The sequence below is a fragment of the Choloepus didactylus genome, chromosome 23 (assembly GCF_015220235.1).
Source record: "Choloepus didactylus isolate mChoDid1 chromosome 23, mChoDid1.pri, whole genome shotgun sequence".
NCBI classification, from domain to species: Eukaryota; Metazoa; Chordata; class Mammalia; order Pilosa; family Megalonychidae; genus Choloepus; species Choloepus didactylus.
The window spans coordinates 29,640,702-29,657,096 of NC_051329.1; the positions used below are offsets into that span (position 1 = coordinate 29,640,702).

The 16,395-nt window shown below is 41.1% G+C and overlaps 1 protein-coding gene across 12 annotated transcripts in view; it reads left to right on the top strand.

Moving 5' to 3' along the window:
• Window positions 1-16,395, top strand: part of DEPDC5 (DEP domain containing 5, GATOR1 subcomplex subunit) — a 150,387-nt gene that overhangs the window by 51,217 nt on the left and 82,775 nt on the right. For 10 of the 12 annotated variants that reach the window (XM_037817380.1, XM_037817381.1, XM_037817379.1 and 7 more), the window contains 7 exons: window positions 1,994-2,063; window positions 3,773-3,809; window positions 4,340-4,460; window positions 6,368-6,588; window positions 11,504-11,707; window positions 13,387-13,522; window positions 14,535-14,632. In XM_037817380.1, coding sequence (XP_037673308.1) covers window positions 1,994-2,063; window positions 3,773-3,809; window positions 4,340-4,460; window positions 6,368-6,588; window positions 11,504-11,707; window positions 13,387-13,522; window positions 14,535-14,632 — 887 coding nt within the window. The remainder of the gene's footprint in view (window positions 1-1,993; window positions 2,064-3,772; window positions 3,810-4,339; window positions 4,461-6,367; window positions 6,589-11,503; window positions 11,708-13,386; window positions 13,523-14,534; window positions 14,633-16,395) is intronic. The other 2 variants (XM_037817387.1, XM_037817388.1) reach the window with 1 other exon arrangement.

Sequence of the window (16,395 nt, forward strand, 5' to 3'; positions counted from 1 at the left end):
ATTTCCTCAAATTTGACTCTATAGTAACTTGACAGTTTTCTGGTTTGTCACTTTATTTTCATCCTAAATTGGCTATCTGATGCCAGTCAAGATGGAGGATAGATCTATAAGTAAAGGGCTTCAGAATCTGAGCGTTGGTAGGCTGGAGGCCTGCTTTTCACATTTCCTTGTGATCCTTGTTTGACTGAGCCACTTGGGGATGGGAACAAGAGGGCTTGTGGTCAGAGGGTGACAGCTGCTCACAGGGCCCTTGTTCTCATCCTGTCAGCAAAGCCTCCTCAGAAGTGGGCAAAGGGCCCCCACCGTCATAAGGCCAGAGCCCTCACTAAGCGTAATCAAATTGTTTTCTGCGAGACTCCCAAAATATTATTAGCTAACAATGAAAACTGATTCAAAAAGTAAAAAAATTTCAAATATCTAAGAATTATAAAACTGGGGTTTGGAGGATATCACAGGTTATATCTGAAAACCATCCTGGTGGTAGTAAAGTGTATCCAGTCACATTGTGCAAGGGAGGGAACCAAGTTCTAGAGGAGTTAAGTGGCTTGCCTGGGATTGAACACCAAGTTCATGGCCAAGTTGCCACCTTTATTGCAAACCAATATTAAACTTGTTTTTGACCCTCAAAAATGGCTGTTTCATTTGGTTCAATCTAATAGAGACCCATTGTCCTAGCTGATATTACTTTACTTCAGTCTCTGGATCTTTTACAGTTAATGTCTGGAAAGAGACTAGCATCCTCTGAGAGTACTTTCCTCAGAACCACTGCGAGAGGCCGACTTCTGGAGGCTGATTGGACTGAAGGTCTGACTGCAGATGGCATTCTTAAGTTCTTATGTACTGCCTTAGTTTACCAGGCCACTATGACAAATACCACACAATGTGTTGGCTTAAACAACAGGAATTTTTTGGCTCACATTTTCCAATTCTAGAAGGGTCTGTAGCTTTCTGGGTGGCTGGCAATCCTTGGGATCCTAGGCTTTCCCATCACATAGAGATGTCATGTGCTTTCTCTTCCAGTTTCCTGCTGACTTCCACCTTTCCCTGTGGTCTTCTCTCTTAACTGTGTCTGAATTTCTTCTGCTTATAAAAAATTCCAATAATCTGGTTTAAGGCCCACCTTCATACAGTTGGGCTACACTTTAAAACAGTATCTCAAGAGATCCTATTTATAGTGGGTCCACACCCACAGGAATGCAGATTAAAATTAAGAATGTGTCCACATGTACTTAATGTGACACTAGGATTGCCCCCACAGTCTATTGATTATCCATTCATGCTGCTTTTCCTTTTTTTCTTTTCTTTTTCTGCTCATCAGAATTTTGATAGATGGTGGGCATTAGTCAATATTCAAAATATATTTACCTCAAGTTAATTGTACATAATAGCAAAAGAGAATACAGAGAGATACCTGAGGAATAGAAGGTGCTGTGCCGCTTCTATTGAGTCATTCATTCAACATAGCCAGGGCAAGCACAGGTCGCTGATTTTCTTGTCGCTGAATTACTGACATGACTATTAAGATATGATTTTCAGAGGGATTGAGATTTAGTAGGTTCTGCCTACTAAAAGTAGGTACTTTCTTGAGTACTAACCTTTTCTTTTTCTTACCTGAGTTATTGTTGCCTATAAAGTGCTGATCAGCAAGTGAGTGCTAAGGGCCTCCCATGGGCCCAGCATCGTGCCAAGTATCAAGATGTAAAGTATCATGAGATGAATAGATTTAATCCCTGCTACAAGGAGGAGATTCTGTTCTGGTTAGGAATCAGGACTATCACATATAAAACAATTTATAGGGAGAAAAGAACAGACCAACAATAAAAACCTAATTAATGTTTTACAGTAATCACAAAATAAACTGGAGTTAGGGAATGTTAGCGAATCCTGAGACAAAACCAATCATGAGAGGGCTGATCCATGGCTAGAATCTCAATTATCCTGAGGTTTAAAATGTAAGGAGGTTAGATTAATGACCCTATTTGTTTTTTTACAGTTTCTACACATCCAAGAGTCAGCTCTTTTGTAACAGTTTCACCCCACGAATAAAACTTGCAGGAAAGAAGGTAGGTTTCACCAATCTGCAGAGCCTTCAAGGACTGCCCCATACTGCGTGGTTATTTTGGCTCTGAGATAGCCCCTTCTTCCCCTGTGGTCATGAAGAGACTTTAATAAATCTGCTTTAGAACTTTACAGTTTTCTGTATGAAACAAATAACAAGGCAAACCCCAGACTACAAGAAATATTTTTGGCAAATACGACCAAGCATTGATTTTATTATTATATCAACGGTTTATTCAGATACCGAGACCACTCAGATACCATTGGGGACATAGACAAAGACAAAGACACATTGCATCTAAGATGAAACCTGATAAAAAGGACATATCTTAGGAGTAGTTCAAGAAATGCAAATTCCAGCAAGAATGGGGGTTTGTCTTTTGCTTATCAAATAGGTTTACTTAATTATTACACCAAATGCTGGGAAACGTGTGGTGAAAAAATGGTACTTGAGTACCTGGTTGGTCAACACTTTTGGAAAGCCATTCAGTCATGTATATCAAGAGTAATGCAACATTCATGACATTTGACCAGTTAATTCCATTTTTGGCCATGCAGGCTAAGAAAATAATTAAAGATACTGTATGTGCAAAGATTTTGGCTCAATTGTATTTATAAACAGCGAAGAGGTGAAAACAATAGGGAAATGGCTAAGGAAACCATGAAACATCCATTCAGTGGAATATATTTACAGCTAATAAAAATGCCAGTTCAGAGAACCTGAAAAAAAGTGTTTTTGATGTGATGTGAAGAGATAAAACAGAATGTTACGTTTGTAGGCTCCACACTGCACTGCTCTCATCCATCTGCCTATTTATGGCAGAGCTGAGCTCTCTGAAGATTACCCTGTTTGTGGCTTTTACATTACTAGTATCAGGGCCACTTCTTCCTTTTTTTTGGTGGGGGGGGCAATGTTCTTCTAATAAGGAAAAATTTAATTCGGAGGAGTACAAGGTCCCCTAAAATAGGCCATGTCAAGTAGTCAAGCACTGGGAGATAGAATTCTGCCCAGAAAGGGCCTTCTCCTTCCTTCTGATGTTTAATGCTTCACCATAGCCATTCTTAGCAAAGTGGAACTTGGAGGAACTTCTCTGAAACATGGTCATTGTAAAGAGGCAAGAATGACTATTGTTACAGGAGGTTTAGGAGTCCTATAAAAGAGTGTTTAAAAAAAAAAAAAACAAAACCAAAATGATGGCTGTTTAGGTTTTCTATCTACCTTTGTACTCCATTTCAGCAAATTGGGCAATGTATGGAGTCCTCATCTCTGGTCTGTGTAGGCAGATGGGTAAGACTGCTGCAATGAAATGGGAAGACTGTGGGGTTTGGGGTCAGGGGGATCCCAGCTGTGGTAGAACAGACAAAGCAGTGGACCCAAGAGTCTGAAGATCTGGGATTAGATTTTGGCTCTGCTGCTTGCTAATTGTGTAATTTTGGGCAAGTCTTTTTTCCTGTCTAGAATTGAATATCCTTACCTGTAAAGTGGGGTCCACTGATAGGGTTTGAGAGTAAATAAAATAGGAGATGGACAGTAAAGGTCCTAGCCAGGACCTGATACCATGGTGGGCATCAAATGTAAGCTCCTGCCTTGCCGTCAAGGGTCAGACACAGTCTCTGCTCTAGGAGCAGCCACATGCAGAATAGTTACTGTGCCTTGTAATAAGTTTTATTCTAGCAGAGGAGGGAGTGATTAATTATCTGTTTAATTTTACAGCCTGCCTCTGAGAAAGCAAAAAATGGCCGCGATACATGTGAGTATTTTTTTGAGATCTTTCATCAGTTTTAGAAAAGTTAGCCAATGAGTGGCAACAAAATTATGTGCAGTCACATGAAAAGGTCACAGCCAAGTTGAGAGACCTGAATCCTTGTTCTGTTTGTGTGACCTTGGGTGGAGGGTCCCTTAACCTTGTATTTTTGCCTGGTCAACTGCAAAATGGATGATGACAAAATCTGTTTTTTCTTTTCCTTAGGTCAGTTGTCAGAATTAAGTAGAAAGTTTTAAAATACTAAACATATAAAGATGATTTGTTTTAAGAGTGATCATGGAAGAATGAAATACTAGCAATATCTTGCCTTTATTTAGGGCTATGCTAGTTAAATATCACTTTGCTGTATAAATCATTTAATCTCAACTTCTTGATGAATGGGTTATTTTCCCATCTTTCCAGGGGGAAGTGATGATCATGACCCCCCTGTACCTTGCAGATTTTGATGAAGACCCTCTGAAGGCATCTGTTTGAAATTTGGTTTGATGACAATTTGAATTACTTGTGTGTTTCAGCTCTTGGGAGTCCCAAAGAATCTGAGAATGCCCTGCCTATCCAAGTAGATTATGACGCCTACGATGCTCAAGTGTTCAGGCTTCCAGGCCCTTCCCGAGCTCAGCGCCTCGCCACCTGCAGGTTCACTTTGGGGTGGCTATAAAACTACGTAGGAGATTATGGCAAAACCCAAGATCCAGTAGGGGCCTTTGTGAGAACAACCTTAAAACTATTTTATATTCTAGTTAGCCAAATGGAAGCCATTCCATGTAAGTCATTAGGGGTTCTCTTTTTAGGCTCTTGGGCTCAGCTACTCAGTTTGGCTATAAAGTATTGTCTCAAAGTAGGGAGATTCTTATGCTTTTTCTAGACAAGAGAAACTATTCACAAATTCCAGAATCTGCCTTTCACTGAGATGGCACTAACATAGATCCTAGGTCCCAGAGTTGGTTTGTTTCCCCACTTGACCACCTAAACAATGAGTCTAATTTCCGTATTTCTTACATCTGCAAGTTTATCAAAGGACAAGTGATTAAAGGAATATTAAGCCTTCTAAATTTTTATTTTGTGGCAAATGAGCTTATAGACATCATATGATTGTTTTCTGTCCTTTCCTTCGTCCCATCCTGGTGTCTCATCCTAAGAATGTTCAAAGCTCAGAATAAGTGCTATTGACACTATCCCACACAGAGATGCTATTTAGGGGCTTAGTAGCACTTTTCTTCTGAGCATTTAAAAATGCTTTTCTAGTCCAAGATCCTTGATTTTCTTTTTTCTCATCAAAGATGGCAAGATCTAGTGTTTCAGAGACCCAGGTTTTATGCTTCTTGAGGACTTAGACTATATCTTAATCTGTCCCCTGTACTGGGCCAAGCAGATAGCTGGTGCTCAAATATTTATTGTTGAAATAATGAACATATATTCAGCACTTGGGATTTCTGTCCAGAGTCTGTTTGAGCTATTACATAAAACAAAATCCTTCAAGGAGGAAAGAGAAAAGCTCTGATGCCAGGGAGGCAGACCTAGCAGTACTTGCTAACTTATATTCTGAATATTTGCCTTTCCATTGGTGTTCTCTCCTTCTTCCTACTGCTTCCAGAGGTGTCCCCCTTAAGAAGTTTTATGTTTTAATAAGGGATTACTATTTTTTAAACTTTTATTAAGGAAATGTTCAAACATGCTCAAGTAGAAAGACCCGTATAATGAATAGTTCCTAAAATGTTGTCAGTCTGGTTCCAGCACTTCCCCCACTTTGTCAATTTTGGCTGGATATTTTAAAACAAATTCCAGGCATCCTGTTTTTTGTCAGTAAATATTTCAATAAGCATGTCTAACAAATAAGGACTTAAAAAAAAAAACAACAATGCAGCACCATTATCATTACTAACAAAATCAACGCTAATTCCTTAGTATCTTCTAATAGCCAGTCCATATTCAGAATTCCCAGATGTCTCAAAAATGTGTTTTTACTATTGATTTGTTTACATTGTGATCAAAACAAGATCCACACATTCATCTGGTTTTATTTTCTCATTTCTGTTACAATAGAATATCTTGCTTTCTTCATTTGGCTGATTGCTTCCTTGTCATATTTAACTTGTCCTGTTTTTTCCTGAATTTCATGTAAACTGGCAGTTATCTCTAGTGGAGTGATTAGATTTATGTTCAGTTTTGAGGGCAAGAAGACTTGTCAGTGGTGCTGTTTCCTTTCTCTTGCATCTCATCACATCATGTCTGGTTACCCCACTTTTAGAGTTGCTGAGTTTTATCAGTGGGATAAGGTGGGGTCAGACTGGAGCTATGACCCAGCTTTTTACAGCCGTGTCCCAGGTCTTTGGCCAGTTGTAAACTGTTGGTCATTACCCCCCTTTTCTTATACAACATCTCAAGCTGCTCAGGGCAAAGTACCTTGTACATTGTCTCTCATTTATAGATCATGTTGAGTTTTTTTATTCCTGGTTTCCCGAGTACAGCTTTTGGAATTTTATCTCTAGGTGGGCCCATGTCCCTTGCTTGGTGGGGGTAACTGTTTGTCTCTCGCCTGTCAGGTCTGTGAGAGAGCGGGAAAGTCACAATCGAAAGAGTGCTAGCTCTTGTGATGTGTCATCCAGCCCTTCCCTGCCGAGCCAGGCGTTGCCTGCAGAGGAAGTGAGGAGCCAGGCTTCTGATGACAGCTCCCTGGGCAGGAGTGCCAACATCCTGATGATCCCGCACCCCCACCTGCACCAGTATGAAGTCAGCAGCTCCTTGGGTTACACCAGCACTCGAGGTCAGAATGCCGAAGCACATGCAGGCGGAGCTGGGCAGGCGGTGACAGCTTCCTTTCTGCGGTGGTGAGGGATGCGGTCAGGGTGGGATGCAAGTCCCACATCTTAATTATTTCCACACCATGGGTACGGATCCCCTAGCTGTGTGTGTTTCTATTATACTATTTTTGTCTCCACCTTTTCTTCCCTCGTAAAGTGTAACTACCTACTTTTCCATCACATCAGTGCAGAGCTTTTCTTAGGCCTGGGATGAAAGGTGATTACTTATTTCCTTAACATTTCCATTTATGCCATCCTTAAAACAGCCTCTGTCCAATATGCCAGTTTAAGATTTCTCCTGGAGGTTACCTGTGTACCTGTCTCACTCTAATAAGCACAAGTGCCACTTTTCCTATATTTTGTCTCTCCCAGCCAGCAGTACCTACAACTATGGAATACAGGCCCCTCCTGACTTCTTTTAATTTTTTTTATTTTGAAAGAATTACAGTTTCACAGGAAGTTGCTAAAAATGTCTAGGGAGAACGTGTTCAGGGGGAAAATGTATAGAGAGGACCCATTCGGGAGAAAAATGTATAGGAAGGTCCCGTGTACCCTCCACTCATGTTCACTAGGGGTGACATCTAGTACAGTATCAAAACCGGCCATTTTATATGCACTTATTTGTGTTTGTGTGTATATATATATATATATATATGTATGTATGTATTTTGTGTGTGTGTATATGTATATTTCTAGGTAATTTTATCATGTGTAGATTTGTGTGATCACCAGCGCAATCAAGACACAAGGCTGTTGCATCACTGGAAGGCTCCCTAGTGCTACCCCTTTAGAGCCACATACTCCCTCTGATCAGTTCTCCTTCTCCATAATTTCATTATTTCACGAATGTTATATAAATGGAAGTCTGTCCTCCCTGACTTTTGATCACTGACTTAAGAATGTGTATACACAGCTGCCTCCTCTTGTCCTGGAAGGATACCAAAGAGCAAGAAATGTTTTCTCTGACCCAGCATGTTGATTGGAGAAGCCATCAACTCCAGGACCTCAGGGTTGGGGAGCAGGACAGTTTTACCCCTTAGACACCAAAGTCGCTGTGCCAAGGGCCTATGAAAATTGAGAGCTGAAAAAAAATTTTTTTTAAGTGTTCAAAAATATTTTAAAAAGAGGATGTACCACACCAGTGCATGGTGTTGATAATAAGATGGTATATGGGAACCCTGTATTTTACAGATGATTTTTCTGTAAACCCACAACTTCTCTAAAAAAAGAAAAATTTTTAAAAAGGAAATTCTAAAAGAGAAAGAAGCAGATATTTAATTAAATGACTATAAAATACAATTAATTAAATGACTATAAAACACAACTTTATATTATCTATATTAACTGAGTTTAGTATTCAAAAGAATTTTAATACATTTGAAAATTCCTCAGTTCCCTTTTCCCAATTTCCCTCTAAATCTGCATGACACTCCCATTTTGCCAAAAATAATCTGAGAACGATCTATAGCAAAAGCGAAATTAAACTAAATGTTAATCCTTTGACTATCTTTGTTATTCTAAAAGTCAGAGCTTCCTTGGAGAGATAATGTTGCTCTTAATTCAAATAGCTTTGAAAACAGTTTTTTTTTTTTTAATGTTCTCTATAGTAGTATTGGTTTCCACATCCTTTAGTGGTATTTGGGAATTTATTTGGAAAAGCCAAAAAAGCAATTCGTTGGAACATTGTTGGGCAATATACAATCTTGTGAGGCCTTTTAGTTTCTTGTTTCTCTGTTATATTTAAAGATTCTCCTCCATCCCCCTTCTCCCAGTCAACCCGGTGTGATACTTCTCCTTTCCCTTAACATGCATTTTTGACCCACTTCATCCCTTAGTCATATTTCTCATCCTTTTTAAAAAATGTGCTCATATTTTTTAAAGTTCATTTTTATTGAGATATATTCACATACCAAACAGTCATCCAAAGTGTACAATCAGTTGTTCACAGTACCATCATATAGTTCTGCATTCATCACCCCAATCTATTTTTTTAACATTTTCCTTGTACCGGAAAAAATGAAAAGAAGAATAAAAATTAAAAATAAAAAAGAACACCCAAATCATCCCCCATCCCCCATACCCCCTTTTTTTCATTTAGTTTTTTGCTGCCATTTTTCTACTCATCCATCTATACACTGGATAAAAGGACTGCGATCCACAGGGCTTTCACAATCACCCTGTCACCCCTTGTAAGCTGTATTGCTACGCAATCGTCTTCAAGAGTCAAGACTACTGTAGTTTGATAGTTGCAAGTATTTATTTCTAGCTATTTCACTGCACTAAAACCTAAAAAGGGTTATCTATATAGTGCATACGAGTGCCCACCAGAGTGACCTCTAAACTCCATTTGGAATCTCTCATCCATGGAAACTTTCTTTTGTTTCATTTCACATCCTCCTTTTTGGTCAAGAAGATGTTCTCAGTCTCACAATGTTGGGTCCAGATTCACTCCCGGAGTCATATCCCACGTTGCCAGGGAGATTTACACCCCTGGGAGTCAGATCCCACATAGTGGGGAGGGCAGTGAGTTTACCCGCCGAGTTGGCTTAGCTAGAGAGAGGGCCACATCTAAGCAACAAAGAGGTACTCAGGAGGAGACTCGTAGGCACAATATAAGCAGGTTTTAGCCTCTCCTTTGCAGTAACGAGCCTCATAAGGGCAAGTCCTGTTAAAGAGGGCTCAGCACATCAAACCGTCAGTCCTCAATGTTTGTGAGAATATCAGCAGCAACCCAGGTGAGAAAGCCCAACACCTCTGCATTTTCCCCCAACTCCTTAGGGGTCCCTTCATATATATATGTTTTTGTTCTCTGCCCAAATTACTTTGGGATGTGTCCCTATTTCACAATAACCTGTGCAAACCTACCAGGTCTCACTTCCTATTAAAAGTTCCTTGTAATTATGGTATTTGAACAAACTGTACGAGTTAAATTGTTTAGGAAATAGAGCTCTTGCACCAATTAACTATCTCTTCCCTTGGTCTCACGTGAAGTTTGAAGTTTTAAAATGCAGTCAGTATTATTCTTTATCCTTTGGCCTGATTTGCCCTTGTCCTAACCACATCTGCTTCATTCATATCTCTAGTTGAAGTCTGGACTCTTTTTCAGCTTTTTTAACAGTTGCTATATGTTCTAATACTGGCATTCATATCTGCCGAGTTCTAGCTCTGAGTTTCAGGGGTCACATAGATACCCAATGTTCTAGAGACCAACCAAGTTACAAAGGGATCAGCATCTCAGAGTTTGGAGATAGCCATTACAGTTCAGAAATAGATTTGACTTCTGTAAGAGCTTACAATCTAGGGACCATTACAATAATCGTTCCCCTGTTAGGCTGTGCTGTAAGATTCCATTCTGAAGTTACACATTGTAGTTAGTCCATATTGGTGAGGCATTATAGTGTTTGTTTGCCTTTGTTTCTGGCGTAGTTCACTAAAAATGCTGTCTACAGGTTCCATTCACCTCCTTGCTTGTCTTAAAGCTTCAGTCCTTCTGGTAGTTGCTCAATATTCCATTGTTGGCACATACAACAATTCACCATTCTGTTTCTCAGTCGATGTATTCTTAGGCCACCTCCAACCATTGCAAATCATGCATACTTTCTCCATAAACACCAGTGTGCAAATTTCTATTCATGTCCCTGCTCTCAGATCCTCCAAGTAAATGCACCCTAATGAGGTTGCAGGACCTTAAGTGTGCTCATGTTTTTAAATTGGGTTTTCTCCTTTTATTTGCAAGATAGTTAAGTAGACCCTGTTCCTTTTTATTTGGTAAACCAGAGCAACAGTTCATTAATTTAGAATGAAAAATACACTTTCTTGGAGATCTGAATGTTTTCTTCTTGCATGCAAATTGACTTGAGGGATTAAATATTGCTGTGTATGAGGGTCTAAGGTAGGCACTGGGAAAATGATGGTGGACAAGACAGGTTCCCCAGTGCCATGGAGTTTATATTCTATTGGACCTACTTTCTAACTAAGTGGTTGCTTAGTGAACGCGGGATATACACAAAGGGAGTTGGTTGTGAGATTCAGCTCTTTGATCTGCTCAGTTTTACAGCTTCCTGCCTCCATCTCCATAATAGAAACCTATTTGCCATTGGATGGGACAGGTTGAGTCTAAATATCATGCCAGCTCCCTGCCTGGTCAAGGCTGGATACATCCATTTCTTCCTTTTTTCTCCCAGTGTGTGTGTGTTTGTGTGTGTATTTAATGCAATAACATTTTCTTGCTTACTCATGTCCTAGTCTTCTTCCATCTTGGTATGCCATGGTCGTCAATATTGGTCTCCAGTGTCAACAGAAGTGGAAGAGATAATGGAACTCGTGCATGGAGATGATGGAGATGTTTATGGCCCAGGCCTGGAACATGTTTCTTTTACCTTTGTTCCATTGGCCAGAACTCAGTCTTGTGGCCTCACTGCAAAGAGGCTGGGAACTATAGTCTCATTGTATATCCAAGAGGAAAATCAGACAGATTTACTGAATACATGGAACTGTCTCTGCCAGGGTCTGCCATTGTGGTGACCAAATACCTGTTTTCACTGTTGCTCCCACACATAGAACCGAGACAACTAAGTTCCATCTTTCAGTCATTGCATCCAGCTCAAAGTCCAGTTCCCCAGACAAGGTGTGGTCCTATCCATCGGGGTTGGTATGGCATCATTGGATTAGTAATTTGGGAACCAGAAGACCCTTCTCCCAAATATTTAAAAAGTTATTTCACTTCTTTATACGTTGATGATTTTACTCATTTCCTCACTCTCAGGCATTTATGAAATCCAAGATTTTTGTCAACCTTTGCCTATTGGTCTGCCTGGCTCTGGTTTCATTGTGGCTCTGTGTTTTATCTTTGTGCCTCAACTCCATGATAACTGGCAGACGTCCTGGAGAACATGATGGAGCCACCACAGCGAGACTCTAGCGCACCGGGGAGGTTCCACGTAGGCAGTGCGGAGTCCATGCTACATGTGCGGCCTGGTGGCTACGCACCCCAGCGAGCGCTGATTAATCCCTTTGCCCCCTCGCGAATGCCCATGAAGCTCACTTCCAACAGAAGACGCTGGATGCACACTTTTCCTGTGGGTAAGTCAGTTGCTTGGGAAGGAGCCTTGGACTAGGAGCTCCTAGTCCTCGTTTTCAGCACTTACCAACCATGTGTCCTTGGTTGAGAGTCTCAACTTCTCTGAACCTCTTTTGCCCTGTCAGTAACATAGGATAGCCATGCCTACTTGCCTACTCCAGGGATGGTTGTAAGGATCCTTAAAGACAGACACACTTGGAATAGGCTTGGTAACTAATTAGTTGTAGAAACATAAAGGGCTTCATTTTTTCCTCTCTGAAAGGGCCTGTGCTTTGCTGCCGGCATTCTTTCCTAAGACTAATGTCCTGTCTTGTTCATTCCTTCCTTCCCTAGCTCTCTCTGAATATATTTGCTACTGTTTTGATCATACAGAGTTATGTTTCTGTCTTTTTTCTCAGGGGACTTGACAATTGGAAAAATTTTTTTTTGCTAGGTCACTGTTCTTCCTAGCCTGTCCTTTTAAATCTTCACTCTGTTCTAAAGGACCTAACAGCAAGGTTTTATAAAGCTGTGGCTAAAATTAAACTCAGCTTAATGGGCTGTTGGGCTGGAAAGGAGCAGATACATTAAAATCCAGGGATTTTTCTTCATGGAAGCCATCCTGCTGAATGCCTAGAAATTTCTAGTTAATTTCCTTTGTACTCACCTTCAGTGTCTGAAAGTTAATATATGAGAAATGAATCTGGTTCATTTGGGTGTCATTGGGGATCATTCCCAAACCCCTCTTTGCCCGCTTATCTCTGCCATATCTAGTCACATGACTTGCTTCTTTCTGGTGTCTCTTTCTTTCCGTTGTTATCTGCATTGGCTCCCTTCACATTCTTTTTAATATAATTATCGATGTTTCTCTCATGACCTCAGTTCTTCTGTGCTTTTTTTCCTCCTACCTGTCATGTACACGGCTACTAAAACTATATTCCCCCAAGCACTGCTTACTTTTTTCCATCCTCCTGCTTACCTGGCCTTCTGATAAGTAAAGTCCTCATTTGCCAGGCTCCCCAACTTTCCATCTCCTCCTTCCAACTTCCTCAGGGGCTGTTTTGTTACCCAAACTAATCTTATGGTCTCCTGCACGTGTTTTGCCTCTTCTACGACTGGGATTTTACACATACCATTTTCTTCTGCTTAGAATGCCTTCTCTTTTAACCCCTGCTAACCTCACTCAACATTCAGCTCTAAAAATCCTCTTCTTCCAGGAAGCCCTTTTTTAGTAGACTTAACTAATTCTGATTTATCTCCTTCTTGGCATGTTTTTTGCATCAGTGCATCCTCTGCTTCTTAGAGTCCCAACTGTTACTATCTTAAGTATTAGCAGAGTCATTTAGACGTTTCACTATGTCTTCCTTCTTGTTAGTTTATGGTAACTGGTAACCCTCCTGGGAAGGGCTCTTGCCTCCTTTACTTCTGTTCTCTCCATGGCATCTCAGTTGACCTTCATGAGACAGAGGCTCCTAAAATATTCTTAACAGACTGAACAGGATGACCAAACACCAGGCTCAACATCAGATGGTTCCTGTTTGGAAGGAGCCAGAAGGTCCCATGTATAGTGTTTGTGGTGTACTCTACTTTTAATCTCTCCAGTATCTGTGACCCAGCAGCTTGAGAGAAGGAAGTGTAAAGTTAAGTGTATAGTACTAGCTGTCAGGTGGAAACGATGTTCAGTGGATCTTTGTCTGAGTAGGACCATCCGGAGAGGCCATCCAGATCCATCACCAGACTCGACAGAACATGGTGGAGCTGCAGGGCAGCAGGCAGAGGGACCTGACTCACTCCTCTGCAGAGCTGCTGGAGTTAGCATACCATGAAGCTGCTGGAAGGTGAGGATGTGCACAGGGCTCTGGAAGTGACCTTTGTTCAGCAACTAGAACAAAGTATAGAACAACCTGCTGAGAAAATGTTATGTTTCTAAGACTTGAAAAAACAAGATGAGATCAGGGTCTTCCTTTACTTGTCAACATCATTCCTCCCTCCATTGGAAGAAGGGTAAAGCAAACAGCCTGACACTCTTTCTGAGATGTTATCTATGACCTGTTTTAGGTTTATTTTTAGTCCAAAACAGACTTTGTAAACCTCAAACATGGGTTTCTTGTAGACCTCAGCCAAGGGTGAAACGAGAGAGAAGATGCTTTGGGCTCAGCATGCTGAGACAAGTGATTCATGCTGTACATTTTGGGCAGCCTCTCTCTGACTTCTGTCATTTTGTCATTGAGATATTCCACTGTAGAGCATAGAAGTTAATAACTAAAAACAATATGGAAATCAAGATCTGTGTTTATAGAAACAACTCTTGTTAAACCGGAGCTCTGAATATGTCACCCGGCATCCTAAGGGAGTCAGCACCAGAAGAAAGTCTTCAAGCCTTGACAGCCATAAGTCCCAGTTATGCCCAGATTCACTGTTCCTGTGATGCTGTAGGATATACTTTGTAAGGAGCAATCTTTGACCCCTTTTTCGGTCACTTTGACATCCCCTGGGATGGATGGATAGCCTCTTTACATGAGTAACTCAGGTACACATGTTCAAGCACCTCACATCCTCTTATTGGTATTACTAAGGTAAAGTTTAGGATAGAAAGGGCAGAAGTAGTTTAGCAGGATGGTGGGAAAGCAGTTGGGGTGTGATGGCAGGAGGTAGCAGGCCAAAGGAGGCCAGAGCTGGCACACAAACCAATCACCATGGCCTGGTGGCCTATGACATGGATCCCAGTGGCTGCCAGCCTGTGTGGCCAAACAGGCCAGTTCTTGATGAAAACCCCCAGGTTTTAGGATAAGCAGGATAAAAGAGGTGATAATCTGTATTAAGCCAGGTGGTGGGCTCTGTTCTCTGCAGGCACAACACTTCCCTCCAGCCTGGTGACGGCATGTCCTTCTTGAACTTCATTGGAACGGAAGAGCTTTCTGTCAGCCTGCTTAGCAACAGTGGTTCAGGTAACCAATCCAAGAGCTTCTTGAGTCAGGACGCTCAGAGCAGACTCACATCTAGAAACATCACAAGAACTAGAAAGCCAGGCCATGTCTATTTTGGAATCATTTCAGCCAAGATTTTGTGGAACCTATTTAGAAGCAGTGCTTTATAATGCATGGAATTATAGATGGGCTGCACATTGCATTTTTAGCTGAGAACATGTTGGTCAGACGGCATTTATCACTGATCTGTCAGTGAGTAGTGATTGAAGTGACCTATGAGCTAAGTGTGGAGGGCAACCCCAGGGACAGAGCAGGAAGTGGTCTCTGCTCTAGAGGAGGCTTCAGTTTGGAGCACTCAACCCACCCCCATAAAAACAGTCAGGAGAGACTCAGAGGGTCCCTGGTATAATATGGTTCTGGTTATGAAATTAGAAAACAGAAGGATGGCACAGCTGCTTAGACAACCAAATGTTCTGAGTCTTTACCGCAGGCTTGATGGGGTAGGACTGGTTAAGAGGAGTTAGAAGGTGAACATTCCAAGTGGAATTGGGGAAACTTATATTAATACAGATTTTATGCTCTCTGGAAGCATTTTTATATTTATTATTGTATCTAATCTTCCCAGTTGGGCTTAAGTTATTAATCATATTTTATACGTGGAACAACTTAATACCAAGAGCTGTAGAGATACCAGCCTAATTTCTCAAGCCAATGGCCAGGTATTCTGACTCAAGACTGATGTTCCTTATTTGATGGCACTATTATGAATAGACCAGAGTGCCTTTAAGGGTGTAGGAAAACATGAGTTTGGGTAGGTAGGGGCAGATTTTGGAGAATCTTAAAGGACAGATATTCTACAAAATGAATGTGGAAAACAGTAAAATTGGGGGAAAAAAGAGAGCTGCTACTTCCTGCATTAGAGTTCTATAAGCTAACTTGTATTTCTAAAACTGATTCAAGGAAGGTGCAGTGAAAGTGAAATTGTGTAAAATTGGCTTATCAAGTTTCCCTTCATTGGCAGATTCATCTGACAGTATTCCTAGAAGCCTATGGCTAAGGCTTGGAAACTGGTTTGGCAGAAAGAGAATCCCTAAAGGATTATAATTTTATTCATTCAGTTATTTATTTTAAGTGGGGAAACAAATTGACTGAAAGTTTGGGAATGAGTAAAATGCTTTGTGCCCATGTGTTCAGGGTGCTGAAAAATGTTACATGGCTGCCAGACTCTTTTAAAGTGCCTTCAGGATACCATAAAAGCAATGTTTCTGTTGCTTTGCCACATCAAGGAACCAATCTTAGGAATCTAGAGTTTGAGGTTCCCTGGCTGTTTGGAATAAATAGAGTTGCACTGAAGAGGGTTGCTCTGGGACTGGCTGGGGACAACTTGAACTAGTTTCATTGGTGACAGGAAGCAAGGGGAATTATAGGTTAGTGTGATAGCAGTACTGGGAGCTCCTCAGGATAGTCCTAGGGTGGTTCTGGGCATGGGGTAGCTCAGGTAGACCAGATGATTCCCCAGAAGGTGAGTCTTTAAAATTTTTTAAATCTACCCTGGGGGAAAGAGAGCACTTTCAAAGAATCCTTATTTGAGGATGGCTGTGGAAGATCCTTAAATGATGCACTATCTTGGCATTCTCTGAGCTGAGGATTCTCTAGCACACACATATTGGAAAAACATTTGCTGCAACCTGAATCTCAGGCTCAGCCTTCTCCCTTTTGAGCTCCTGGCTGTAGATCCGTCTACCCAATGGACCTCTCCACTTGGATATTCCCCAAGTACCTCA